The sequence below is a fragment of the Serinus canaria genome, chromosome 3, assembly GCF_022539315.1.
Source record: "Serinus canaria isolate serCan28SL12 chromosome 3, serCan2020, whole genome shotgun sequence".
NCBI lineage: Eukaryota > Metazoa > Chordata > Aves > Passeriformes > Fringillidae > Serinus > Serinus canaria.
In genome coordinates this window covers 30,238,490-30,258,005 of record NC_066316.1, presented here as the reverse complement: position 1 = coordinate 30,258,005, position 19,516 = coordinate 30,238,490, and the positions used below count along the sequence as shown (strand labels likewise).

The 19,516-nt window shown below is 39.4% G+C and overlaps 1 protein-coding gene across 1 annotated transcript in view; it reads right to left on the bottom strand.

The window, feature by feature from the left end:
* The window catches only part of RPS6KA2 (ribosomal protein S6 kinase A2), a 161,100-nt gene that overhangs the window by 39,895 nt on the left and 101,689 nt on the right, over positions 1–19,516 (bottom strand). The window contains exons 9-11 of the mRNA XM_009091505.4: positions 14,495–14,565; positions 13,576–13,664; positions 6,696–6,760 (exon numbers count right to left, since the gene is read on the bottom strand). Of these exons, the coding sequence (XP_009089753.1) occupies positions 6,696–6,760; positions 13,576–13,664; positions 14,495–14,565 (225 nt within the window). The remainder of the gene's footprint in view (positions 1–6,695; positions 6,761–13,575; positions 13,665–14,494; positions 14,566–19,516) is intronic.

Here is a 19,516-nt window from a genome sequence, read left to right as displayed (position 1 = left end):
CCTCATGTTGCAGTCCCTAGACTGCTTTTCCTTTCTAGCAATGCTTTTGTTCTCAGGTTTCAAAGGGCTGAATTAGTTGCCACAGACAGTTCCCCATAATTAACATGTCTGAACATAAATACAACAATTAATGCAAACTTTCAAATCATTATAAGAACTGGAGAGTTCAACTTTATGACTGTTTGCAATATGTATTTTTAGGTTAGCTCTTAAAACAACTTCCTAATGAGCTAATTTTTCAAAATGTTTAATGCTTTTCCAGCTCCCTGCATGCAGGAAGATTCTTTTTAACTGTGTGTTTTCTGGGGAATTAACTTCTGTAATACAAAGCAGTGATCAAATCTAAGATATATACGTATCACCATAGCTTGAATTTGATTTTGCATAAAGGTTCATGATTTTGCATAAATAAAGGCTCTTGAAAGAGAACATTCTGTACCATAGCATTAGCCTTAACATAAAGGATATATGTGTGGTTGAGTTATGATTCCTTGGGAAAGTGAAACAGTGAGGTTGAAAATGACTCTGCAATAATTAATGGCCACTTCACCATAAAAAGTTCCTGCTTGCGTAAAGCTGCTCCGTATCTTCGGAGAGGAAAGGAGATGAATAACTGCTGTGAGCCACAATGGAAAGCCAGTCTTCCAAATAATTAAAAGCCAATTGCAATCTTGCACAGGAAGTGTCACTCATCAGCTGAACAGTATCAACCTAGTAATTAACATACACCTTCTTCTGCCTGCACAGAACTTTACACGAGAACTCAGCACCTACTGAAGGTTTTTCTGTTGCTAGGATTGCACCTTGACAAAGCTATTTGCTTCCCAGCTCCCCTTTATTTGTCTTAATTCACAACTGCAGTGCTTCTGCTGTAGAAAGCAATATGGTCACATGCACATGCTTCCTCACGGAATTAACTGCACTGCTCCTCCTGTGAGGTCCAAAAATTGGAAAACGTTTCAGAGCTGTACATCATTCAGGAATTGCACTCTCTTTTCATTATCGTAACCATATTCTCTCTGGCCTCTTAATTCCTTCCCCCATCTGTAGTTTCTTAAATGCTGCTGGAGCAGCATTTGTATTTTGAATCCCTAACCCACATCCTCCACTACTAGGGAGGGATTTAAGATTCATCGTGAGTCACACGCCATCAAAAGGTTTATAATCACAAATTCGCTTTCTGGGAGAGGATGGAAACAAAGAGCTTGCCTGTGTGAGTGAAAGGCACTCCCCTTGAGCACAACTCTGATGGCTCCCTTTTCCATTTCCTTACCCACTTATGATAAAAAATAGACATCAAAACAGCAAAAGGTAAGCTGCCTAAAACAATTTTTTCCCCCAAGTGGTTGCATAGGATAACTAAATGAAATAATTGAGGACCAGAAAAGCAGAGCAGCATCATCTGTGGAGTTCTCCATCCCACACTGGCTCCAGTTCTCTGAGTGAGCCACCCAAGCCAAATCCTTAAACCACAGAGCAGCCCAACACAATTAGACAGGAAGGCCTGCTGCAGGCAGAACACCTCTTCCTTTAAAAATCTCCATCCTGTAGACTGCAAAACTCAATGTGGCACAAGCTGATCTAAACAAAGAATAAGAATCACAGCCATTGTTTCGTATACACATAGAGAGAAAATCTCTCTTGAAACATCCAGAAGATTTGAGATCCTTCTGGATGTTTCAAGAATATTTCTAATTTTAGGAAATTTATGAATATATTATCTCTTACCACGGTCTCCAAATTATTAAGGGATAATGTATCTTGACCGTGACTTCTTCTGGCAAAAACCAACCAGAGTGGGAAATGAAAGCAAGCCAAATTTCAATTCTTTCCTTCAACCATTTCTTCAAACTGTCCATGACTTCTATGCCTGGTGGAGTTTGAGCAGTTATGCACTTTCTAAGTCATTGTAATCCTAATACTGTGTGCAAAAGTTACAATGAGTTCCATCGTATGTTTAAATGGGAACAGGGCCCCAATTTTCCTGGTTTAAATTCCAGTTTTGATATCCAAATTTTTGGTTTGGGGCATCTTATTAAGCAATTTTTATTTGGGGCATCTGATTATTATTGTTCCTATTTAAAACAGACTTTGTATATCATGGTGATAACTGGAGCATTTAAATTTCAGGCTGAAATTATAGATTATACATTACATGTTTGTTGTCTTGCACAGGTATAAGAAGCTGAGGACTTTTTTTTCTTCCATATCCATAAAGGAGAATTGCACTCTCCTTAGCCCTTAGTGTTTTAATGAGAATACTATTTATCTCTCTTTCCCAGTAAAGAATAAGCTCCCACATTCCATCACCATTTTTTTTAAACTGGCCACAGTTTATACTGCATTGACTCAGCACAGAAAAAAGTGACTGACAGGTGTGAAGAATCACTGTATAACACACAGTGTTGTGGAATCCAGAGGCTGTGCTGAGGGAGTGCATAAATCCCGAGGCAGATGGACTCCATGAAAACACTGATTTAGACATGCACACCTGGATACATATCCATGCTCCTGACTACTTATCAACCCCTCACATCCTCCTGAGACTTTCATAATAAGCACCTGTGAATTAACTAGAAACCATTTCTATAGCAGTTTAAGAAACTACAAGCTTCTACTGACTTTCCTTCCGACTTCAGAAAAAAACATTTTTATTTGAAATAACTAATTTTCATCCAGGTGCCACTGACCTTTTCTAAAAATATGTTAACACATCCCTAGCATGATCTTCATCTGAACACCTCCTCAGCTGAAACTTAAGTAATGCACAAGAGAGACTGATAATAAAATACTGCAACACTGTGTTTCCTTCTCTTCTTATTATAAGTAGTTAATTTTTCATCATCTTTAAAAAAACACACTCTTAAAAACCCCAGAGATGTAAATGCTCTGTACACGTGCCTGACAAATACCAAGAAAAAGAAAATGGTTTAATTTCATTAAAAACTATTTAGTCATTTCCTCAGCTGAGTTTCTTTGATGAAGAATTGAATTATTCCTTAGACACCTTCTAGAAATAGAAAGATGCTACCCTCCACAGTGGTGCGCTTGTGGCGTGAGAACAAACTCCCTTGATACATACACCTGTCATGGCAAATCCAATAAGCAGAGAAAAGGATGAACTACATTCTGAAATGCTTGTCCTCTCCTAGATTAATGGCTCAGTGTTATTGCCTGCAAATGACAGAAAAGCTAGCAGAATTCAGACCCTAGGATTAATTTTTTGCTGTTGGTAAAATCGGCAATTAAATAATTCACAGTTTCAGTTCAGTTTGATCTCTGATTAATATTAAAGGAACAAGAACTGGAATCCACTTTCTCCCCACTCCTTTCCTCAGTTGTATTTGGCAGATCATTTTCAAGCATGTCATTTGCTCTAAATACAATTTAGTCTGTTACCCAAACACAAACTACTGTTTATAGCCCGCTCCTCCAACAGGAGTCTGCTAAAAGGGATTTCATCTTCCATTTTCAATTAAAAGCCAGAAATCCATTATGCATGACCTGGAAAGAAGAAACAGTAGTAAAAAATCATGAACCAGACTGTGCTTTCTCAGAGCCAATGACTTAAATTATTTGAGGTCAACTCATTTTGGTTCTGCTTGTCTTAAGAAGGGAAGAGGTGCAAGGTTAATAAGCAGGTAAAGCTGTCAAGGAGCTGGACATCTAATCTCTCTCCTGAGCATCCCAGCCTTGATCATGAAAGACAGTCCATTCATTTAACAACAGATTCATTTAATCTATTGAATTTACGTCACGGCGCCTGCTAAATGCCTCAGAGCAGCAGGACTGATATTTGCAGAAACCTCCAGCTATTTTTCACTCTGGAAAGTGGGAACTTAGGGCTTTGTTACAGGGTAACAGCTGTGAAAATGTGAGTCTTAGAAAGTCTCATGCCACCATATAAGTCTGGGCAAAAAACTCTGTGTCAGATCACCCACAGTTCATTTAGTGCAGAAGTTAGCCAGAAGTTAAACCTAAGGTGGCTGGTGATTTTGTTGAAGGATGGCACCCTGGAACATGGGAATGGCTTCTGGGAAAGGTCAGGAGGAGGAGGGTTTCCTGGCCCCATGGATGTTTTCCAGCAGCATCTACAGCATGGTGACAGGGGCTGTTCCTGCACTGTGTTTGCTATTTCCACTGGGTGTTCATCCAAACCAGACATTCTATCTGGTTGTGTCTGTTTGAAGACACTAAAAGATGGGAAATGATTGCCCCAACAGGTAAACACTTCAGGGACAGAGAAAATAACCAGCTTCAATCCAAACCCCAATGGGACAGCTCTGAAAAAACTGTGAAAGGAAAGCCTGAGTTACAGGGTTCTGTTTGCAGTTCTATTATCACTGCAACACCAAGACTTTACACATAACTTAGAAGGAAAAAAGCTAACTCTCTTCTGGTTTGAATCTCTCTTTGAAATTAGGTGATGCAACTTGGTGCTTTGTTCCTGGTTATCATGTCGCTCTTGTAGGAAAAATCATGCTTAGAAGCAAACCTGTTTCACACTGCATTTTTTGGAGACACTGACCCATTCTTACCCTTCATGATCAGGGGGCTTTTGATGGAGGATTGTTTCACTACAGTTGCTGAAATTTTCTGTGCTGTCAGTCACAGCAGTCCTGTCTATCACAGCTGCTAAGGTAGCACAGAAGCTCTCCAAAAGAGCTTGCCTCTTGCTCTCTGAGGTCTTTATATTGCCAAGGCATAAAGTAAATCATCGTTTCTGTTCCATCTTAGCAGTGCTGTTTGCTGACTGTCTGCAAACTCATGTGGGAGATTCTGTATACATTATGGGAGAACAAAAAAATGAGGGCACCAGGGACTTTTTTCCTCCAGATGTACAGAGATCAGTTCTATAGATAGAAACATCCATGTCTGATCCATTTCTGTTCTACGTCCCTGTTCTATTTCTGCACATGGAGAACGTGTTAACAACTGGTTGGATGATTATTGAGAGTCAAAGTTCTGGCTTCAACTCAGGGCCAGACTCACACTGCTCTGAAATACAGACAGTACTGTAGCTGCTGGAACGAGATAAGCCTCCCAAGATCTCCTTGAGTGATTGCAAAATTAGAATAAAATGAGGAAATATATTACAAAGATGATAGCTGATCGGTGTAATAGTGATCTGTCTCTGAGAGAGTGCAATAAGCACTAATTATGTTGGATTAAAATGGATTTTTACAGCTATATTTCACAGCAGAGTTAGAGGCCTGGATAACACATCAAAAGGCAATTAAATCCACCTTCCTCTCCAGCCCCAAGGCATGTTCAAGCATACCTATCTTCTTCGTGGTAGATATTTTCCTGTGAATAAGAGCTTTTTCAAATGATGGAGGACAGTAGAGTTTCCTTAGGACAGGCATGAAATTGTTCCCTAAAGAACAGAGCTTGAAACAATCACCAATTATCATGACAGAAGGTGGTCTTGAGTATTCCCATGGGACAGAGGTGACTTTTCTGAAAACCTTTCCAAGATGCAGAACCTCATTTATTTACAATGAGTTAGTGAGCTGCTCCCCTAGCAAACACAGAAGAAAAACCCTCTCACTGTAAGAGTGCTTCTTTTTACATCAAGATGTAGTTATCTGACTTATATTTTCATTGCACAGCTGAGGACTGCAGATATATTGGGGAATTTAGAAAATAATATTATTGTTATTGATATTAATATTAGCATTTAATAATTATCATCATCATCAATGCAAGTCTTTGGATTCTCTATTTTTAACATTTTCCCTTACTGTTTTCATAAATGTAAAGTCTTCATACAGAATCTCATGATTAGTAAGAAGCAGAAAAGGAAAGACACACAGACTTCACAACATATTTAATGGCTCTAAAAGTCAGCTGGACTATAAAGGAAAGTCTCAAAAGCCACCTTCATTAATTATGTTTTAATATGTTTTTGAGTCATGACAACTCTTCAACGTGCAACCCAAATTAGATTTTTCTAATGAGTTTTTCGAAAATAAATGGGTTTGTGGGCCTTTTAAAGGCTACCTGGGCACCACGAAATGCTCTCTCACAGAGAAATTAGCTTTACTGCAAAGTCCTGGGCAGCAGTTTGAGAATGGCTCTGCCACGTAGATTCACACAGTTTTGCCAGAATTTCTGGTAAGAACTGCATCAATGTTACCTGTTGTACTAGCACTTGTGAGTGAATGCATTAAATACTGAAGAGACACAATAATACCATAACACAAGTCAGATTAAACTAGAAAATACTAGGGGATGTGGCAAACAGCAGCTCTGATGCACTGGCAGATGTCCAGATCAAGAACGAAAAATGTTTGCCTTCAGGTTTGTCTAAGAATAAGTTAATTTGAACAATTATGATGCTGGAAATGGGAGATTTAACCTCTTAAGAGTCTAAATCAAATACTCAGATAATCTGCACCACCATCTTTATGAGCTGTAGCTGATAGCAATTAAATAAATCCTTGTTTACCTTTCTGTTAATCACATCTGACATGTCTCACTTGAATCGTGTTTAATTGGATCAACTGTTCCAATTTTGAGTGCTGCTGCCAATATGCATGCAAGAGAGACAGAGGCACCCACTGAAAAGGCTCTAACTCCTCTGTCTTAGAGAAGTTAGGCTCTCTATGTTAGAGAAAGCAATCCTTTTCCTAAGCATGGCAGATTGTCTTCAAAAAATGCAGCCAAAAATAAAATGATGCTGCTCCACTTACATTCCAGTCTATAGTAACAAAGAAAGGGTGACGCTTAATTTCTTCCACTCCATCAAATCCAGCACCTGAGAAGAGAATGAAAGAATCAAAATTAAGTCATGCTTATAAAGAGAGCTGCATGATGTCTCTTCTCCACTCTCCCTCCCCATCCCCACTTTTCTTCTGACAAAGTGAGAGTCCCCATCTAAACAGTTCTAGCCAAGAAATTCTGAACGGTCTAAGTGCCATCACAGTATAAAATGCCACAGATACAGACAAGGGCACTTCATTAATGAGACTCTGATTCCAAGAGTCTTTTACTTTTCTCCAACTGAGGCTTTGGGTGAGACAGGGGATTTTAGCCACAGCAGAGTGCATGCATCAGCAAGGTCAGGAAAGGCCCCTGGATATCCCAGCAAGGCTCCACCAAAAGTGGCAGCTCTTCTATCCACACTGACTTTCAAATCTTGACTAGCCACTGTTCTCCACTGGCACAGAAAGCTGCATGACAGGCAAGTATAGACTCAAAATGTCAAAAGGCTCCAAAATTATTTGAGATAAGCCAGGGTTTTAGGTTCCCCATCTTCACAGTACCAAAGAATACCAAAATCATCACTCTCAGGGTTATGTTTCCTTCACTATTAAATTTCTGTTACATTACTGTAGGAAATTTTGGGTAAGTCTTCTGAGATCTGGTAATGAATCTAATTCCTTCATTATTTTTGCCTTATGTTTTCACTGAACATTGACTTTTTTATTCCTTTAGCTCAATTTATTTGCTTCATTGCTGTCACAGAACCAAACCAGTACTCAGTAATAATTAAAAGAACTGTCAGAGAGGCATTTAGAATGCCATTTTTGGGGATCTTACCTTATTATTAGCACCTTTTATTTTCATTTCAAGGACAATTAAACTCTGGAAGCAAAGGCTTTGCACTGCAATTCTGGAATCAGTTCCTGAAGGATACCCAGCCTACTTTTTCTCAAGCATGCTGAGGAACCTTGATTCTCAAAAAGATTTGGGATTCCTAAGCACCTTGTAAGGGGCACTCAGAGGACTCAGTTTTTTATACACACAATAGCTGTACTTTGGGAATATCAACATTACATTACAAGCAGCTTTACAAAGGCCTTGTCAAGTGAAGCTTTGGTAAAATGTGATGCCTGCTCTCCTTGTGTACAAGACTGTTATCAATGTTTGTCAAAATGCAATGATCAGGAACTGCTCCTACAACCGGCTTAACATTCCCTGATGAGTGGATACGGGAAGCAAACACTTTGTAAACATAACATGCAGGATTGTCTGTCAGGTTTGCTGGAAAACAGTCAAGAGGGATGATCTCCTGATTAATTCCCCATCCCAGTAATCTTCCAGTACAGGCAAACACAAGTGGTGCACATGAGGATGAACAATCCCAGCCTGCAATACAAAATTATGTGCTCAGGGGTGATCAGCCCCGCTGAGGAGTCTGTGAGTCATGACAGACAGACATTTCTAGGCAAACACAACATGAAATCAAACCTTAGAAAAAGAGGACAAAAGTGACAACATCATTGCACTGCCACTGTCTAAGTCTGTTGCATTTCTGCAACTGGAGTATGGAGTGTAGCTGACACACTCCCCTGTAAAATTGTATACTGATTAAAGTTAGGAAAAAACAAAGAAGGCCAACAAAGAATGTTGTGGAATGACTGAGTAAGCCAGGGCTTTTCAGTCTGGAAACAGATGACCGAGGAAGTATAAAGTAGATCACTAAATGATGCCAGCAGGAATGAGGTTCAGAAGAACCTGGAGATGTTTCCTCAGGAAACAGACAGTTGTGTGATATGGAATTACTCAGAAAAGATGATGTGGTGCAAAATACTGATATGGGTTCATGAGGAGGCCAGGAAAGTCTGTTGAAAAGAAATCTGTTAAAGATTACTTCATTGACAAACCACAGGAGGTTCAGGAAACCCCTTGCTTGACCTCAAAGCAGGAATGGGGTAGGAGAAAATTTGGGTGAAGCAACATCTGTTTATCCTGCTCTTACACACCCCAAGGATGTTGTTTATGGTCCATGGGTACTGAACAAGAAAAGAAGTCCTAGAATAGGACTTGTTCTATTATTTCCCTAGCATATTTTTGTTCAGTGCACAGTCTGGAGTCTGCAAGATTCCCTTGGCAGAATCATTTTGATTTTATCAATGCCAACAGAAAGACTAAACCAACAGAGTTACTCTGAAGAGAATTACATTAAGCAAATCTTCAGAAAAGAAATATCTGTGAAAAGTGCTTTGAGTTCAGTGGTGGTGATTGGAAACTGCAACGTGCAGTGAACGTCCTTTACCACATCAGGATGAAACCCAAGTGCCAGACTGATTTTGCAGGACTGGGATAAATGCTCAGACACTGTAAGACACTAGTAGCATAAACTGGACTGAGGATAATTGCTAATGCATTCAGTTTTCTCTGCTCTGCCCCTTCCCCACTGCTTCTGTTTTCTCTCTTGCTCAGCCTAATGGATATGTCATTGTGTGTTGAGAATGACATGCTTGTTTTCAGACTTGTGTCATCTATTTGAAAGACACAATTTTTGCCACTGTTGTTCTTCCTTTTCCCACAAACCTTCAGAAAAAAGGACCAAGAAAAAAAAAGTCCAAACCCAGCTACTTTTTTTAGTGGGGGCTGCAGTGTTTGGTAAGAAATTCAAGCATGCAGTTGAGGCAGGCATTTGTTTGGAAAAGTTGCTTTTCCCAGTTGGGGCCACCTCAGCTCTGGCACATAAGGAATATGTTGTAAAGTGCAAGGGCTTAATAAAGAGATTAAGGATGGTAATAGCCTCATTTTGCAAGGAGTGGCTCACTTCCAATTCTTAGCAACTGATTTTATGCTATGGAGAAGGTTCAGCACTTCCTATAGTTTTTATTCCCTGACCTTCCCTGCCATGAGAATTGCTGGTGTAGCCCAGAGCCCCTTCCTGGATTGTGTGCTGTGGCTGCAGGCAGCACCATGTGGCCTGGGCCTCTCCAAGGGTGCATTCAGGAACAGCTCTGGGAGCCAGGAGGACAGCCCTGACCTCGCTGCAGAAGTCCCTGGGAGACATTAAGCATCAGTGCTCATAGCGGAATCTCCCTGGATTTGCTCAGCGTGTTCCAGCCACTCATCTACCACCTGCAAATCTACAGGGGTACTGAGGAGAGATGTGCTTTCATGGAGGAAAGAAAAGCACTGCAGAGGTCATGACTGGAAAAGCCTGCTGCATGGGATGGACATTTCCTGGCATGGAGATGGGTACTCAGCAAACACCTGAAGCACAGCATGCAGCAGCACACTGCACGACCACAGACCTTTCACCCTCCTAAGGCTTCCAGTGAGTTTGGGTTTTTTAACTTCAATTTGACAATAAGCCCTATCAGTCAAGAATAATCAGCACAATCAAATTATTGCCTGCCAATATTCTTACGTTCCATCCAGTCCCGTGAGGGTCTGAGAATATAAGTAATTCTTTCAGATCAAATTGCCAGCTTAAACATATTACAGAAGGCATTTATATAAAAGCAGCCTCACATTACTAAGTGAGAACTTAATTATCTAAGTTTTATGCCTGCAATAAAAGTGCCTGCAAACAGTAAGAGGAGAATGTTTTATTTTTAATTGTTTTTGATTATTGAATCATTATGGCTCACACGAGCCTCGAAATACTAAGGGGGAAAAAGAAGACCTAAGAACCTGAAGGTTGATTACTTGGATATTCAAATTCATCTAGAAAGAGCTTCAAGCTTTTTAGTTGCAGATAATAAAATTTTACTGTCTCTAAAGCTTCAGAATCTTTTTAGTGAGCTAGAATTTTTGAGGTATTTTTCTAGGGTTTACAAGAAAGCTTTACAGTCACTCTGACTAAGGTGAAAGCTATTTTCTGTTTGAACTCATCATTTTAAAAAGTTAAAGCCTGAAGTGTTCTATGTGTCAAAGCAGAATGCATCTTACCTGAGAAGATGGGATTAAGAAAATAGTAATGATTTCCTTGGCTTTTACTCTGAGCCTATGGCATATACTTTTATTTTAAACTTTCTTGGCCCAGCTTCTTACTTATAAGGACCCTGGACACTTTCATACTGCTCAGCAGTGTGGGGAGTTTGTTAGATAATATATTTTTTATATAGAATAAATTTTAAATTTGTATTTGTTAAACAATAATGTTAAATAATAAATAATTTATTTACCTACCTGAGAGATCCAGGCCTTAGAGCTAGTCTCTTACCTGGTTCCTGGAAATGTAGCAAACCAACACTTTCATCCTAAAGTTCTACTTCTGAGTGCTTACTCCTTATTTGTCTGGGTATTCAGTTAGTTTAAAAACTTAAAATTATGTTTATCCATAATCTGAAATTTGTTGTACTTAGAGCAATGCTACCAAAGCAGTGCCATGCAGACTATTTGTACAGCAAATGGGCTCAGAAAAGAACAGACAGTGCCCAAAACCAGGGATACCAAAGGAAGACTTTCCATTCCTTAAAAAATTGTCACAAATATTAATATGGGCATCAGACTTAAAAAGAGAAGCAGGTAAATCAGATTACTAAGTTTCTTTTCAGTCTTGCCTAACTCACTCCAACCCTAATATTTCTTCCATTATTAATTCAAAGCTTCAAAACACAATTTCAAAGAAAATTTCAGTATACATCATCAATCTTTACTTCTGTTTGTTAAGATACCAAAATCAAATGGCAAAAAGAGCATCTTTTATCTTGCCAATGCTTATACTGGATTTTGGAACTAAATGCACTTTCCATATTTGCAAATTTATGAAACAATGGCTGAAATCAAGTGTTTGATCCAGAGTATGGTTCACGTACTTTAGCATGCTTCATTAATTTTCCTAAGATTTTTCAAACTGGGATATCTAAGTCTACTTTTCTTTAAATATTATTATTCCTTTCCCAGAAAAAGCTAAAATCCACAAGGCTGAAGCAGTCCTTTTATCTACTGACTTCTGTTCAGTATTTAGGCCAACTATTCAAGCTTTTCTTCTTTTGTTATCAACAGGTTCCTTTCCAACTTCCTTTGTGCAGATTCTCAATCAGTTAAAACAGAGAATGCCTTTAGGAGCATTCCACAGTTATCCCTGAAACAGTAAGATCTACTTTTTTGTTATCTTTTAGGATTTTATTTCCTTGGACATTTGTATTATAATTTCTTTCTTTCCTTTTCCTTTTCCTTTTCCTTCCCTTCTCTCTTTCTTTTTTCCTACAAGCCTTCCCAGTCACCTCAGGTTTTAAAAACCTGACCCCTAGCAATTCCCCATTACTAACATATGAGGGCTAGAATTGTTTTGGCTAAAACAAATTTTTAGTGAGCAGTTTTTCAAGGACTGGTATCCAGAAACTCCCACTGACTTCACTGGAGCTCCATTTGGATGGATAGAAACTTGTAAGAAGCCACAAAGCTTGCAGAGCAGCATAAAAAAATCAAGAGATGGAGACAGGGAGGAAACAGCAGAAACAGAGGTAGGGAGTGGCAAAAAGTTCATATTTGGTGCAGCACCTAATTCTTCTGAAAAGTGAAATCCCAATACTCTTTTTTTTTCAGTATAAAACAAATTTCTTGACAGCAACTGAAACCTGCTGAGAAAATGTGTTCTTCCACTCTCGTGTTTGCAGTACATCAAAGACAAGGCTACCATTTGGATGAAGAGGTAACACAAACAGGAAGGCATTCCCTCTGTGGGCCAGATGGGATCCCCCTGGCAGGAGAGGGGCCCCAGTGACATGCTGCAGGACTGGCCCCACTGCCACCCAGCCCTGGGCTGGAGTGGGCTGTCCCCACATGCCCGTGGGGAAAAATGACAAAATCTGCAGTGGCAGTCATGCCACAGGCATTGTTCATGACCTCATCAAATGCAATTAATTTCCTAATAAAACCCATAACCATAGGTACAGATGACATAAGATACATTATCCAATATATATGTTTAGTTTATCACAATCTAAACAGGATTATGAACAAAGGGTGAAGACACACTGATGCCTTAAGATTTTAGCTTTTATATCTTTCACATCCCATACTGCATTAGTGCACAGGTCTAAACTCCATATAAAGTGTAGGTAACTGTCTGCACGTTTTGCTAAACAAAACCAATCCCTCTAGGCCTGAGATCCAAGGACACACCACAGTCCCAGGCCCCAAAAAGTATAAACAAAAGTGAATTGTGGGGGAGCCAGCTGGGCTAACATGGCTTCATTACCTGAAGCTGCAATTGGAGAATCAGCCCCTGATATACAAATAGACCAAACTTAGGGTGTTTGAAAAACTCCTGACCATTGTCCATCCTGGGTGTAGCCTCTGGGAGGCTTCTGCACTGCCCAAGGTGTATCTAGTAAAGACCTTTAATAAATACCCACTTTATTCTCTTAACTCTGTCTAGCCTCTGTTCTAGGTAGCCACTCCAAGGCATCAACATCAGTGAAAAGGAGATGATGTATTTGGGTAATTAAGAATAAAGTCTACTGCAAGAGCTGACAGAACAAGACAGGATTGAAAAGCATTTGAGAATGGGAGAGATGAAACCTGAGCTTTGCAGCTAAGTTATACAGGTTTTAAACCACACTTGTTTCTCAGTTCCTTATATTATCATACACAGCAGGTATCTTAAATAATTTATAAAAACTGGCAGCTCACTCACCCTCTTTACCAAAAAAATGAAACACAAGTTCGTATCATGTTTTAGATTTCAATGCTTTGCCTGTACTCCTTACAAATTTCTCTAGTGATGCTGAGGGCTCACTGTGCTCTGGGAAGGAATGCCATATGCCACCTAATGAAGAGGATAACCACTGGAAAAGATGAGCTGAGAGGTACAACTCTGCCCCTGACAAGGCAGGGAGCACATAACAAAGGTGCTGATCAAACCACACGTACCTAATCTGTTGGAGGGGTTCCTTTTGAAGAGGGCTCGCAGCAGGCTCTGGGCTTCTATGCTCAAAAACTGTGGCATTCCCAGCTTGGCTCTGAAAGAACACAACACTTGAAAAAAAAATAGATTTTTCAAGCTTTTTTTTCCATCCCACTGTGGCAGAAACAGCTGAACTGTAGCAATCAGGATGGGCAGACAAGTGAAATCTGGGATCAAAGGCTACCTAAGCATAATGCAGTGATGAGAGAGAAGCTGATCTTATTCTGCTGATCTCAAGGAAGGTTTTACCACTGACTGCACTAGAGGCAGAGCGGCTCTAATGAATCTCATAAAACTTTTGCAACCTAAATAGGTAATTTTGCTACAGAATTTTTTCACTTTTTTATTTTGCTAAAGTAAATTAGGGAATTAAGAGGAATTTAAATCAAACTTAATGAAAAAAAATTTATACTAAACTGCATACTATTTAAAGAGAATAAAACTTTTGTCTTGGCCATTCACCAGTACATGAAAAAATGCACTAGTGAGCAAACTGAGCTTCAGATACTTTTGTCTGCATTTAACATTAAATGAATGGGACATCGTAAAGGAAAAGATCTGAAACTGGCAACAACAAAATATAAGATGTCCTGCAGAAATCTGACTTTCCCACATTTTGTCAACACTGACATTATCACAAAAAGTAAGATAAATTTGTTTTGTAAGGCCCTCTCAGTAATTCACTTCCTACTGTTTATTCTGAAGGCAATTTTAGAGTTAAGCACAGGTATTGGCTATGTGTGTCTTACTAAATTCACACCTTGCAAGGCTTTGGAAAGTTCATTACACCCATCATTATTGTCATCAAATACTTGGGCCCTGTGGAGTCTCCCAAGGGTAGAGCTAACTCACAGTTAGAAGAATGAAAGCAGTTTTGATACTCACTTGAGAATGAGTGCCATGGTCTCCTTTCTGTCTTTTCCCTGGAAGGGTAATGATCCCGTCAGCATCTCAAACTGTGGAGTAGCAACAAAATGGTAAATCAAATGTGCATTGGGATGGTCTGCATAGCTGACCACATCCATCTTCTATTTCCAACACAACTGAAAACTAGAGGAAAAGAAATGATCCAACAACCTGGGCACACACACACAAAAAAAAAAAAAAAAAAAAAAAGGCACAGCAAGTCTGGATGACTGTTCCATTCCAGAGATGTGTAACAAACTGTTTACACTGATAGTTGCTGTGAAGCTTTGGTATGTTTGGGAAGAAGTGTCACATGTGGTGCTTCCTCCAGCACCTGCTGTTTTATGACCAACACTGACAATGAGGTATTTGGCTGGAGGGACTCTTATCCTGCACTGATGTGGCTCTTAGGTGTTTGGCATGGTGAACCATGCAAGGAAAATGGATTTGATATGCCACTCCCCACCTTTTTAGGTTGAGTCAAACCACCTCTTTGACTGTGTATTTGCAACACCTGGAGATGCCTCTCCAATATTTTGCAGGAGAAAGAAGACTAAACCCCACATTCCCAAGGCTTTTGAGTGTGACTTTTCTCTCCTGCTTTGGTTCCTCTGGCTGCACGCAGTGATGAATCTTGTGTCACTTTTAACTCAACCCAAATCTCAAAGCAAAACTCAACAGTCATCATCAATTATTTGCCTAAGTCAAGTGTTGAAACATCAATCAGTTATGGTTCCTTGGAGACACAATAGTGCTTTCAGTAAATTTGACAGGAATTTCACATCTGTAAGAAGTGAAAAAAATGACAAAACCCTGGCTGAAGAAGCCTGCCTAACTTGGATTCAACACCAGGTCTTTCACACAGCTCTCAGCATGGTGTTTTATGGATTGGCAGCTGCTTGCTCTGACTAAGGGAGGCTGAAGGCATCACCAAACATAAAGACACCAAGAGCACAATTCAGCTTGGACACGAAGGAAAATTGTGCCCATTGCGGGTAAGGTGAACTGTTACTTGTTTGTGTCTGTCACTCAGGTTTTGGATCTCTTCTACTATAGCCAGCTAATTAATTAGTGTAATTAATTAATCTAATAATTAATACTAATTACTATAAGTAAATACCTGCTAAGGCAGGAAAGATTCTTCAAGCCTTATGTGCTTTTTAACCTTATCTCACAAGAAACCACAGTGATCCCAGAAAGCACATTTGAGCTAAGAAAAATTCTTTCATTAGCAAAACTTGTGTCAGACTGCCCCACAGCCTGACCCTTCCTCCTGCCCAGATAAAATACAGCTATTCCAGAAGAAGAATATAGAAAACAAAAAAAAACTAATGGTGAACCTGCAATGCTAATTTTGGGAGAAGAGCAGAGGAGATGTTTAGAAGTCAGATAACTAACTGAATACAGTTAATTAAACGATTAATCTTCATTAGTAACAAATTACCTCAAAGCACAAAAAAGCATAGTAGAAACAGAAATAAAACCACTTTAAACAAATTTATATTGCTGCAAAATATAAGCAAGATTTGGAAAAAACAAATGCACTAACTTCTGCTTGGGTTAGGAGAGGCAAGAAAAGACCTTCCTGGTAGACCTGGAGGAAAGCAGCTTGTTTTCTACAAAGAAACAATGGGGGAGAATTTTTAAACCTGCCTAGATGACACTGGAGCTTAAATACCATTTTCAAAGTAATTCTGACCTATTACAGCCTAGTCCTGATAAAATGGGACTGGGAATGAAGGGCAGAGAACATTGCTTCCCAGGGCAGCAGCAGAAACGGTACAGATTGTACCAAACCCTCCTCATGATTTCTAGAGCATTTATGCCCTATTAGGAAAGCACCTAATGTTCACTTACACTTGCTCACATTACTTTGCTGTTATAATAAATCTAATTTAGTGGCACCAGCAATGGCTGCTAGGTCTCATTTGTGCCGGCATAAATGGGTTTGACACTGCTGATGCTGGTGACAGAGACACAGGCAACTGCTTGGTCAGTGACTAGGTGGGAAAGGACTGTAGTTCCCACCCACCCCAATATCCCAGGAATACCTGCAAATGCACTATGACTGCAAGGGATGGAATCAAGAAGGAAGGAATTTGGAAGAAGCTTAGGTTGCAGGAGGGAGCAGGGGGAATGACTGCTGTGGAGGCTGCTGTAATGGCCAGCACTTTGTTACCACATCTCCAATTGTGCAGGCCTAAAGCTGAGATTAATTCAGGTTCAGAAGAAATGCAGTTACCATCAATATTTAAAGTGAAAGGCAGCCTTGTAAGCTAAGTGTACCAGAACTTTTTACTTTAATGAACTTAGCTAAGCAGCATCTGGAAGAAAGCATTAGTTTCTCAATTGCAGTCCTGACTAAATGTGTTGAAGGTTCAAAAGACTGAAAAAAATTGAAATTGTTCATTTCACCAGTTAAAGCTATCATTTCACTGCACAGTGACCTGTCTTCCTGCTTGTTTTTCCAAAAAGTCAAAAATCTTGCTAAACCTGAACATGAAAACAGAAGTGAGAACATGCTGCTTACACTCATGCACACAAATACAGAACTGTATGGGTCACAGCAGGCTGACAAGAGGCTGAGGCTAGGGGTGAATGAACTCTGCAGTATTCTTGTCTGTTAAAGCAGTCCCTATAGTTTTGCTGAGGGACTTGATTTTCATTTTCCCTACTTCCCAATCTGTAGAAACCACCTGCTTGCTCCTTCCTTCCCACCGATTCACTTCCCAGGTGTTTTTGGAGGGCCATCTTCTGTTGGCTGCACCTCCCTCCAACCTTGACTTCCTCTCTGTAAAGGCAAATATTCTTTGTTCCAGTTCAGCTGCCTATTTAGAGAACCACAGAATTAGGCTTAATGGGCCTCTGGAGTCACATAATCCCTGCTGAGGTCTCAATACACCATGCAGTGCTCCCTTTCTCTAGTTTTTAGGGCAGTCTCCAATTTCAGTAGGCAAAGCATGAGCCCCTCCCAGAAGATATACACGTGGGAAGACCTTGGAAAAGAGTGCCACATTTCCTGAGGAAATTCAGGATTCAAGAAGTTACCCAGCAAGGTTATTGGAGAAGATAATGAGTGAGAAAAAAATCTTCAGCCTGGGTAACGACCACAGGAATCTTCCTAATGGATGGAAGGAGGGCAGGTTGTGCAAACTACTTCAGCCCAAGTCTTCTGAAGTTTGTGAGCATAGGACAAAACTCAGAGTTACAAAGAAACTCGAAACCATTCTGTTTTGGAAAACAGAGAGAGATAATCTCATCACAATGGTCAGGAGAGGCTCATCCTCTCAACACTTCCAGTTATTTTCCAGGTGTCTGAGAACTGCTCAAGCACTCAGTTTAACACTTGCAAAATGCATTGAATATTTTTCATTATCTGTGAAACATAATGAATTAGTGCTCACAAAGGGTTGAACCCCTTTACATAGCAACAAGCATAAACATTCAAAATAATGTTAATGAAGACTATCTCTTGAACTGGGAATAAAAAACTGTAATAATGGGATTTTGTAAAAGATTGATACTTTGATGTCTTGCATTGATTTGCCCAATGTCACTGTATAGTTACTACAAAATTAGTACAGAACTGAATACTTTGGATACCAAAGGGACATTTTCTCTTCTTCTGAAGACTTAATTATTTGCTGTCACATATGAACACTTTTTTTCTGGTTTGTGACTGCTACCAAGTCATCACAGCCATTTCTCTAATTATATTCCCCTCTTTGCACACATGACTCTCAAAGGTGTAGAGTGGTTTTTTCCTGAAGTGAAAGAGATACAACTTTACACTTGTACCTGAAGATCTCTTGATGCAAAGCTTTTACAGAGTATATCCTATCCAAAACCTCCAAAGCAGTGAGCAAGATACAGAAAGGCAGAAAAGGAAAACTGTCTGGTCATGATAAACCACATAAATTCACCAGCAAAAATTATAGAAGTGTTCCAGCAGTCACCACCACATACTTAATGAGAAGGAGGGACTGTCCTTGGGAATGCTGGAAGGGGCGAATTTTAAGATTTGTGTAACTGTACCTGCTGCCATAAACCAAATCAAATAAACTGAGCAGCAAACAAACAGAGCAGGAAACAGTTTCAGTTGTGTGGCCTGTGTCAAAGACCCAGCTGGCACTAAATGAAGTTGTACTGCTGTTGACTTTAAAAATCCTGGTGAATAGTAATTCACGAAATAATTAATAACACAATTAATAAATAAGACCAGAACCTAGTCATTTTCAGACAAGTTTGTTTTGCTATTAATAATCACAACATGCCACATTTAAGGAGTGTGCAAGGATCACTCAGTTTGATTCTAATCTATGCCCTGGTCAGTGGGGGCTGGCAAGAGAAGCAGCAATCCCTCTTCACAGAACAGAACAGAAAAGAGAGTGTTTGGTGGCTCTGATAATGAAGAAGATACAGGCCATGCTCTAGCTATAGGCATAGTACATTCCCTTTTTTGATAAGAATTTTAGATATGAAAATTACACTATCACATACACTTCTTTTGGATCTAGGCATATTTCATCAACTGGTAAGTTTTCTTCATCTATTTTACAGCATACTGCAAAGTGCTTAGGAAAAAATGCTAAAAAAATAATTTGAATACAATTTAATTATCTTCAGTTTGTCAGACTGACAAAAACAGCTTCCATGATAGAACATACATGTGACAGAACAAGGAAAACAAGGAGAAAAGAGCAGAGTGAAAGACAACATCAGAAAATCCTCCCAGCTGTTTAGTGAGTGGAAATAAATGCTTTTTGTTCCCAACCAGATAAATGTTGAAAAGGAAAAAAGGTTGTACTGATTGACATATTTTTCTCTAAGATGTCTGGTAACACTTAAAGGCTTAAAACATTAGCTTGGAGTTAAAAGGGGTTTACTTTCTTTAATTCATCTCCTTTTATAGGAATTCTTATCTTTTCTAATTCTAATATGCTGACTCCTTAGGAGAGAGTTGAAAAGAGGAATGGAAATAAAAAAAAAAAAAAATAAATA